Source organism: Mizuhopecten yessoensis, unplaced genomic scaffold (genome assembly GCF_002113885.1).
Source record: "Mizuhopecten yessoensis strain PY_sf001 unplaced genomic scaffold, ASM211388v2 scaffold309, whole genome shotgun sequence".
NCBI classification, from domain to species: Eukaryota; Metazoa; Mollusca; class Bivalvia; order Pectinida; family Pectinidae; genus Mizuhopecten; species Mizuhopecten yessoensis.
This window is the reverse complement of record NW_018403482.1, coordinates 117,542-127,967: the sequence shown is the minus strand read 5'-3', so window position 1 is coordinate 127,967 and position 10,426 is coordinate 117,542. Positions and strand designations below refer to the sequence as shown.

Genomic DNA, 10,426 nt, shown 5'->3' with positions numbered 1-10,426 from the left:
AAGCAAAACAATTGTTTTCCATTGTCATTTGATCAAAGTCACACAAAAGAATGTGTCACTAGCTGTGAGACAATGTACTTCCCTTTATCGGTAACGAAATAAACCTGCTACTGTCCACATTTAAGTACAAGCCAGTCTGTTTCCTGTTGATGATGATGAACTGTACACGGCTGAAAGAGACTTTCCTGGTCCTTCAAGTTTGCATTCACATCTATTGATGGTGTTCCTCCTCATATAGAAGAAGGCCAGAACTATCTGCATGTTATCAGGACTTCAAATGTATGTTACTACTTGTGTTAATTTATGACGCTTTAACAAATCTTATACTTCTGACCGTGAAGAGTAATTTGTTACAGTATAGGATACCTTATATTAAGTTCTGACCTTGAAGTGTCGCTTGCACGACATTATGATGGTGAAGAGTACCTAGCACTAATTTATGACAGTGAAGAACTCCTTGCTCTAATTATGACGGTAAAGAGTACCTTGCACTAATTCATGATGGTTAAGAGTACCTTGCACTAATTTATGATGAAGAGAGCCTAGCACTAATTTAGGACGGTGAAGAGTACCTTGCTATAATTTGTGACGGTGAAGAGTACCTAGCACTAATTTATGACGATGAAGAGTACCTAGCACTAATTTATGACGGTGAAGAGTACCTAGCACTAATTTATGACGGTGAAGAGTACCTAGCACTAATTAATGATGGTGAAGAGTACCTTGCACTAATTAATGATGGCTAAGAGTACCTTGCACTAATTTATAATAATAATAATAATAATAATATACAGCATTTATATAGCGCCCTATATAATTTGTAAAATTACTCTAAGGCGCTTTACAACATATGGATAATAGTAATGGTTATAATTGTGAAAACAAACAACAAAGGCTTGCAATCACTTTCATACATTTAACAAGCAATGTGCACATAATTGAACAAATAAAAGGGTGGTATTTACATGACGTCTTTGCAAAGATTCTAAAATGCAGACGTGAAGAGGTGAGTTTTTATGTCCCTCTTGAACTTGGCCAGGGTATTCGACTTCCTAATAGCAGATGGTAAGCTATTCCACAACGTAGCCGAAACCCTCCCAAAGCATCTGTTTCCGTAGGTCACAGTACGAGATTTTGGGACACACAACAAAGATTCTGACTCCGACCGCAGTGATCTTGACGGCTGATACAGGGTAACAAGTTCCTGTAGGTACTGAGGAGCTGTTCCATTCAGTGCCTTGTATGTGTATACCAGAATTTTGTACTGCGACCTGTATCGTACAGGTAACCAGTGCAACGAATAAAGCGCAGGTGTGATGTGCTCTCTCTTTCGAGTACGAGTAACTAGCCGTGCTGCAGTGTTCTGAACCCTCTGCAGACGACTAGTTAGTTTGTCAGATATACCACAGAGCAGGGCGTTACCATAATCCAACCGAGAGGTAACAAGTGAATGCACCAAAATCTTGCATGCATCTGCAGTTAGAAACTGCCGAATACAGCCGATGTTCCTGATCTGGTAGTAACAGGATTTGGCAATAGCGTTCACTTGTTTCTCCATGTTCAGAGAACTGTCAAAGTATACCCCTAGGTTTTTAACAGCTGGAACAGTCTCAATAGTTCTGGCACCAACCTTGAGCTGGAGAGCCATTGTTTGCTGACACTTTGGGGAAAAGACGATTAGTTCCGTCTTTTCCTGATTAAGTTTAAGCATGTTGGCGTTCATCCAGATACTGATATCTGTCAGACAAGCTTCCAGACTTTCTGAGACTGTATTCCAACTGTCCTGTGGTTTTATGACCATGTAAATTTGTGTGTCATCAGCATAGCAATGATAGCGAAGGCTATGGCGACGACAAATCTCTCCAATCGGTTTGGAGTACATACAATATTTTCGTGGTCCTAACACCGACCCTTGAGGAACCCCGAAATCTAGTACTTTGTCATGTGAGGTGGCAGATCCGATGGCAACACACTGTCGTCGTTCACTCAGGTATGACTGTATCCAGCATAGTGCGGTATCAGTCACTCCATAAGAGTATTCCAGACGTTTATAAAGTATGCCATGGTCGATGACGTCAAATGCAGCTGACAAGTCCAGCATGACAAGCACCGCTCTGCACTTGTTATCCAATGCAGAAGCTATATCACTATGTACACGTAGGAGGGCCGTCTCAGTAGAGTGTCCCATGCGGTAGGCCGATTGCATGTTGTCATGGAGACTGTTTGCATGGAGATGAACCTCTAAACGCCGGGACACAACCTTCTCCAAGATCTTAGACAGAAAAGGCAGATTTGAAACTGGGCGGTAGTTTTTCAACTCCTCCTTGTCCATTCCAGGCTTTTTTAACAATGGTCTGACATGTGCCTTCTTGAAACATAATGGAACCTTTGACTCAACCAATGATTTATTCATGATTGCGGTAATCAAAGGAAGCAGTGCTTCAAGACATTGCTTTAATAGGTCTGTAGGCAGTGGATCAAGCTCACAGGACTTCGATTGCGAGGTCATGATAATGTTGCGCAACTCGTCCTGGGTTGTTGGTGAGAGCTTTGTCAATGGTTCCCCATCAAATGCAATGTCAGCAGTCATGACAGAGATGTCAATGTCAGCAGAGGTGTTCACTTCGGTAATATTTTTCCTGATTGAGCTGATTTTATTCAGAAAGTAATCACTGAACTTGCTTGCTAAGTCTTTTTCAGAATTACAGCTTGGTAGGATAATTTCACCTTTCTGTCCCATTAGGTTTTTGGTGAGTCTAAAAAGTTGTCTTTTATCCTTGCCACATCCTTCGATTTTTTCCGAATAATAACCCTTCTTTGACTGAAAGAGAAGTGAACCAACTAGCCGACATTGCTCTCTATAAATCAGTTTGTGAACGGTTAATTTGGTTCGTCGCCACTGTCTCTCTGCTTGTCTACGTTTCTGTTTTTCCACGCGGAGATTTTCATTATACCACGGGGCATTTGGTCTCACAGTTATCACCTTAGTTTGCAGAGGTGCGTGTTTCTCTATAAGGGCTTCTATACCAAACGAATTAACGACTATGAAGAGTACCTTGCACTAATTTACGACGGTAAAGAGTACCTTGCAATAATTAATGACGGTAAAGAGTACCTTGCACTAATTTACGACGGTAAAGAGTACCTTGCACTAATTTATGACGATGAAGAGTACCTTGCACTAATTTATGACGATGAAGAGTACCTAGTATTAATTTATGACGAAGAAGAGTACCTTGCACTTATTCATGACGGTAAAGAGTACCTTGAACTAATACATGACGGTTAAGAGTACCTTGAACTAATTCATGACGATGAAAAGTACCTTGAACTAATTCATGACGATGAAGAGTACCTTGAACTAATTCATGACGATGAAGAGTTCCTTGAACTAATTCATGACGATGAAGAGTACCTTGCACTTATTCATGACGGTAAAGAGTACCTTGAACTAATACATGACGGTTAAGAGTACCTTGAACTAATTCATGACGATGAAGAGTACCTAGAACTAATTCATGACGATGAAAAGTACCTTGAACTAATTCATGACGATGAAGAGTACCTTGAACTAATTCATGACGATGAATAGTACCTTGAACTAATTTATGACGGTAAAGAGTACATTGCACTTATTCATGACGGTAAAGAGTACCTTGAACTAATTCATGACGATGAAGAGTACCTAACACTAATTCATGACTGTAAAGAGTACTTTGCATTCAATTGACTGTATAAAGTTGGTAAATGTATTGTAATATTATCAGTACATTTACAGTTCCCTTATTTCAAGTAATACAAACAATGATGAACTATAGAAACAATATAGTTTATTAAGTATCTATATCAACATCTGTATACATGTACGTGTAATAGTACATGTATGATGTGTATAGCAAAGTAGGTTAACATCTAAAATAGACTTTCATCACAATCACAATAGTTTACCTAAACATGTCACACATATAAAATATCAATTCACGCTACTTATAATGGCGATGTTACAGTTAATTTGATTGGACCGCTGAATACTCAATCATGTTTTATCTAGAATGGTTGGTTAATATACGTCTGTTCTTTGTCAGGCGTCTTGTCCTGGTAGGTCCAGTTCCAGTGTGTCTGTTCGCTGATACTAGGAGCTCTTTGTGGAGGCGCGTTGGCGTTGTACTGGCTATACTGACGCTGAAATGTGGGCTGTGGAATGGCGGGCAGAGCTCTGTCGTCTGAGATACTGGACAAACGCGTCGACCGACTGTCCCTAATTTGGACGGGTGGTTTGGAAGGAATCTCCTCGTAAATTTCATTGTAGGCTTTCTCTTGTTGTTGTCGTTTTCTTTAAAATAATGTTGATAATGGATATTTTTGTGATTCAGTTTGAATTGGTGGTATGCGGAAACAAAGCTGTATGCCAAATTGAAATCTTTTTGACTTTATAAATACAAGTTAAATGGACATTTCATTACAAAATTATATATATATTAATTTGTTGTATACATCATCTTTTACGTTACAAAATGGATTTTTCATCGATTGCAATGATCGACCGACAAACATTTGAAAATATTTTGAGATAAGAGATTAAAGGGGGTTCCCGTTGATTTTGGAATGCTAAATTATTTTTCCAAAGATTCAGAAATGTTCAGAAAAATTCCGGAATAATAACAGCTTTCACACTTAACACCATATATATGTTAGTTTTATAGTAAATATTGAAGTTTATGTCTATATTGACTACCCATGTCGAGGCTTATGTAAAGCCTGTACAACGATTTAGCTCCCCTTGCCAGAGACCTAGGTGATATGTATAATATGTATATATCATTACTAAACGGTGTGCCATACAGTAGTAACGGATACTCTCTCAACGTCAAGGTAATACCGGAAATCAACGGGAACCCATCGCGGAAGAGAAATACTGTCATGCGTTGTGTTTTTCTTGCATAAAACATTGGGAGATAGAGGGGAAACCACTAACTAATGCTTCAGAACATAATATACAACAACATGATCACAGTGAAAATACTCACCTCTCATAACGTAATATACAACAACATGATCACCGTGAAAATACTCACCTCCGTAATACAATTGTAAAGATCGAAAAGTACTCGCCTCTCATAACGTAATATACATCATTGCAATGATGAAGGAAATATTCAAAGTTCTGATATAATATGCTCAGACGAGCTGAAAAGCTCAGCGAAATAAAAGAATTTCAAATAAACTGGGGATGAATTTGAAAGAATAATTGAATTAATGGTTAACCAAGTAATTGTTGAGGGTTTTTTTCAAGTTTATCTGACTAATGTTAGGACCCAATCGCAGCAAACTATGTCCCTTTCTTGGCTAACTTGTTTTGTTGTTTTCCTATCCTATCGGGCTACATTTATCGAAGACCTTATCAGGACATGTAATTAAGACCTTGTTAAGTCCTTCACAAATTGTCTTTGACAGTATATTTTGAGCTTGAAATTAACGCCATGTTCTCCATAACGATCTCATTGAAAAATATCGACGTTATTTAATATGCGTATACTACCCCGGTTCGCTCTTTAAGAGCGTGACATTACTTCCATTTGTCCGAGCTTTACATAGCAGGTGTCGTCGATGAATACCTGGGTTTACTTTTATAAAGGCCTCTATGTAAATATGTCCGCTATCCATAGTATGCCATGGATTCGGCGATTTTGAGTTCAAATTAATGTTTTATTAACATTTCGATATTCTCAAATTTTCTTTATTCATCCATATGGTGATAGGAAATATTGAACTTAGTCATGTATTAACATTGTGAAAATAAAAAGTCTATTTATTTAACATTTAAATTCAGTAATGGGAAGATATACGGGGGGAGGCATGGTATTGTCGCGAAATATCTCACCTAAGTTACATAACGGTGTGGGGATGGGAGGATAACATAGTACACAACAGTGTAAAGCACGAGCTAGTACTCACTTTCGTAACAAAATATACAACAATGTGATGACCGTAGAATAGATTATCAAAACTGACATAACGGTGGTCATCGCAATAGTCCCGACACCTGAAAACAACAAATGTATATGGCGGTACATAAACGTCATTCGATTCATTTACATTTTTCATATGTAATGTTAATGTAAACTCATTTAAGTGAATCATAGTTTAGTTACAAATTAGGTGCTTCTGCCATTTCAAATGATACGGATATAGAATTTTTGAATCTAATGTACGGCATCTTGTCTAAGATTGGGACAAATACAACCCGTTTATAAGGCTCCCTTGGCCAACACCGTATGTCATGCAGCTTATACATTTACGTGTAACAGGTGCTGTCATATTGGAGTTACTTTTCGTCTTAAATCAACAAAATAGACTTTTTAAAAAATTCCTCTTAATTTTTGGTTTGATAATAAGAAAGGATGTTCTACCTAACCATCGAGAATACAACTGTGGGTCTAATCTAACTGTTAGGACTGAAGATAAACAGAACATCTAACTGTTAGGACTGAGGATAAACAGAACATCTAACCGTTAGGACTGAGGATAAACAGAACATATAATCGGTAGGACTGAGGATAAAAAGAACATCTAACCGTTATGACTGAGGATAAACAGAACATATAATCGTTAGGACTGAGGATAAACAGAACATCTAATCGTTAGCACTGAGGATAAAAAGAACATCTAACTGTTAGGATTGGGGATAAGCAGAACATCTAACTGTTAGGATTGAGGATAAACAGAACATCTAACCGTTAGCACTGAGGATGAACAGAACATCTAACCGTTAGGACTGAGGATAAACAGAACATATAATCGGTAGGACTGAGGATAAACGTATTATCTAACCGTTAGGTTTGAGGATAAACATAATATCTAACCGTTAGGACTGAGGATAAACAGAACATCTAATCGTTAGCACTGAGGATAAAAAGAACATCTAACTGTTAGGATTGAGGATAAGCAGAACATCTAACTGTTAGGATTGAGGATAAACAGAACATCTAACCGTTAGCACTGAGGATGAACAGAACATCTAACCGTAAGGACTGAGGATAAACAGAACATATAATCGGTAGGACTGAGGATAAACGTATTATCTAACCGTTAGGTTTGAGGATAAACATAATATCTAACCGTTAGGACTGAGGATAAACAGAACATCTAATCGTTAGGACTGAGGATAAACAGAACATATAACCGTTAGGACAGTGGATAAACAGAACATCTAACTGTTAGGACTGAGGATAAACAGAACATCTAACCGTTAGCACTGAGGATGAACAGAACATATAACTGTTAGGACTGAGGATAAACAGAACATCGAACTGTTAGGACTGAGGATGAACAGAACATCTAACTGTTAGGACTGAGGATAAACAGAACATCGAACTGTTAGGACTGAGGATAAACAGAACATCTAATCGTTAGCACTGAGGATAAACAGAACATATAATCGTTAGCACTGAGGATGAACAGGACATATAATCGTTAGGACTGAGGATAAACAAAACATCTAATCGTTAGGACTGAGGATAAACAGAACATCTAACTGTTAGGACTGAGGATAAACAGAACATCTTACTGTTAGGACTGATGATAAGCAGAACATCTAACCGTTAGGACTGAGGATAAACATAACATCGAACTGTTATGACTGAGGATAAACAGAACATCTAACTGTTAGGACTGAGGATAAACAGAACATCTAACTGTTAGGACTGAGGATAAACAGAACATCTAACTGTTAGGACTGAGGATAAACAGAACATCTAACTGTTAGGACTGAGGATAAACAGAACATCTAACTGTTAGGACTGAGGATAAACAGAACATCTAACTGTTAGGACTGAGGATAAACAGAACATCTAACTGTTAGGACTGAGGATAAACAGAACATCTAACTGTTAGGACTGAGGATAAACAGAACATCTAACTGTTAGGACTGAGGATAAACAGAACATCTAACCGTTAGGACTGAGGATAAACAGAACATCGAACTGTTAGGACTGAGGATAAACAGAACATATAATCGTTAGGACTGGGGATAAACAGAACATATAACTGTTAGGACTGAGGATAAACAGAAAATCTTATCGTTAGGACTGAGGATAAACAGAACACTGTTAGGACCTAGGATAAACAGAACATCTAACTGTTAGGACTGAGCATGTGCGGTAATGCTTAAGAATCAGTTCTGATGATGCGATCAGGTTTGTACAAATTAATTTATACATTGGTAGACGTGTTGACGGATGTGTTACCTTTCCGAAACACATGGTCTTCATTTCCTTCTAATTGTACAAAGGTATTTATACACTAGTTTTATCGATTTTGAGTGTTAGTTTTTGTTCTGTTCGCAGTAAGGAGCTTTTTTGTTTTTGGCCATCCATTCTTCTTTAAGATCCATTTTTGTACACATATCATCTATAAGTATTGCTTATAATTTCAATAAAAATACTTCTTTGGCTATGATAAAAATCTGATTCCCCAGATGGTAGGTATGGCATAATCCTTACCGTCTCATATATGTTCTTTGACATAGGTTGCTTGACATCTTGCGTAATGAATATATACGCAGTAGCTATATTCACATGAACCTGATCAAAATGTTTGACGTTACTTCGGTCTATCACTTAAATCATGTCGCGACTGGTACCTGTCAATGTTGGTAATTATCCCGTGTCTAAAACCTAAACCCGAGACGATTGTTTCCCGTACCTACAGCCCATACCTGTCAATGTTGGTAATGATTCCGTGACTAAAACCTCGACCCGAGACTATTGGTTTCCGTACCTACAACCCATACCTGTCAATGTTGGTAATGATTCAGTGTCTAAAACCTCGACCCGAGACGATTGGTTCCCGGTTTGATCCTGGTCCGTTGTGGTGAAGGCTTGGCTTGTTGTTATGGCGATGGTTGTAGTTGTTTTGGCAGCTTCACAAACTAAAGACATCGATGCAGCTTTTCCTTCTGGAATTCATTGACAAAGAGACATAACTTCAATGACATATTTGCGTTTGGCAGTTCTTCTTCATCATTTTTTCATTTAATATAACACATAGAGCATATTATTTTATCAACCAATTCCCTGATGGGAATATTGATGTCTTGAGCTTATTATTTTGGTTAAACAACAGTTTTATCACGGGGAAGAATTGTTTATCATGTGGAAGGAGGTGGATGAAGGAGGGAATCCAGGCTTACCTATATCCAGGCGATAACAGTAGGACGTATCGTACGGCTCGTGTACTCGTTTCAGAGAGATGGTGAGTGTGTTTCCAGGCGACAGACCAGGAAAGGTGGTGGACCCCAGGCAGGATATGACCTGTTTTTCTCCCCGGGGTAGGTACCGTTGTATATGTATCTCGGAACCACACCCCACGTAGTTAGGGACGGAGACGGGGTTAAAAGACACTTTGTTGCCCTGGTAGATGAGGACGGTACAATCACACTCGTCCACTGGGATATTCCGTGCTGGGTAAAAGTCCAGTAGTATACTGGAGGCGGTCAGACTTCTCGTCTTGCAGATTTCCATAGCTGTAAATACACATACACAGGGCAGCATTCACGATACGACGTAAAACAAAAACAAGAAAACTGTCAACCACAGCTCCAGCATCACTTGTTGCTCTTTGAGAAGCAGAAAAAACACGTCATATTTCGCATGTACGGCGAGCAATCGTAAATCTTTTTTTCGTTCAGTCCGAGAATGAAATATAATCGCTTGTTAAAACTGTATTTTAAATGGCAGCTGAAGAGACAGACAATACTTGTTTAAACAAACACATACAATAATAAAACGACAATATTGTTTTTATCACAAACTCTATGGCTTCTCATAATGTACATTGGGGAAAAGTATGCTGCACGAAGGAAATGTGTTTGAAGCATAAGACATTTGAAATATTCAAATACTTCGTAATCCTTAACTTCGCCTGTTAATGCTGCTCTCCTCTCAAAAAGTATATTGTGCTAAATTAATTAGTTGTTTAGTTCAAATTTCTTCATAAGGGAAAAACGGAAATGAAAATATCACAAGTGAAACATCTGAAATATCTGAACCCCGCTGATGGCGCTTGTAATGATTTTTAGTTCGGGAGACGACGCAGAAAAAAAACCCAAGAATGGTGGAGTGGAACGGGAAGATCAGAGGTCATCAGAACTGTGATGGAAATCCTATACTTACATTGTATATACTTATATTGTATATACGTACATTGTATATACTTATATTGTATGTACTTACATTGTATATGCTTACATTGTATATACTTTTATTATATATACTTACATTGTATATACTTATATTGTATATACTTATATTGTATGTACTTATATTGTATGAACTTACATTGTATATACTTACATTGTATATACTTATATTATATATACTTACATTGTATATACTTATATTGTATATACTTATATTGTATATACTTA

At 37.8% G+C, this 10,426-nt stretch overlaps 1 protein-coding gene across 1 annotated transcript in view; it reads right to left on the bottom strand.

Moving 5' to 3' along the window:
* Positions 1 to 3,890: 3,890 nt before the first annotated feature.
* The window catches only part of LOC110446201, a 12,579-nt gene continuing 6,043 nt past the window's right edge, over positions 3,891 to 10,426 (bottom strand). Inside the window, exons 3-6 of the mRNA XM_021491233.1 lie at positions 9,191 to 9,523; positions 8,792 to 8,956; positions 5,956 to 6,043; positions 3,891 to 4,333 (exon numbers count right to left, since the gene is read on the bottom strand). Coding sequence (XP_021346908.1) covers positions 4,048 to 4,333; positions 5,956 to 6,043; positions 8,792 to 8,956; positions 9,191 to 9,523 — 872 coding nt within the window. The 3' untranslated portion in view covers positions 3,891 to 4,047. The remainder of the gene's footprint in view (positions 4,334 to 5,955; positions 6,044 to 8,791; positions 8,957 to 9,190; positions 9,524 to 10,426) is intronic.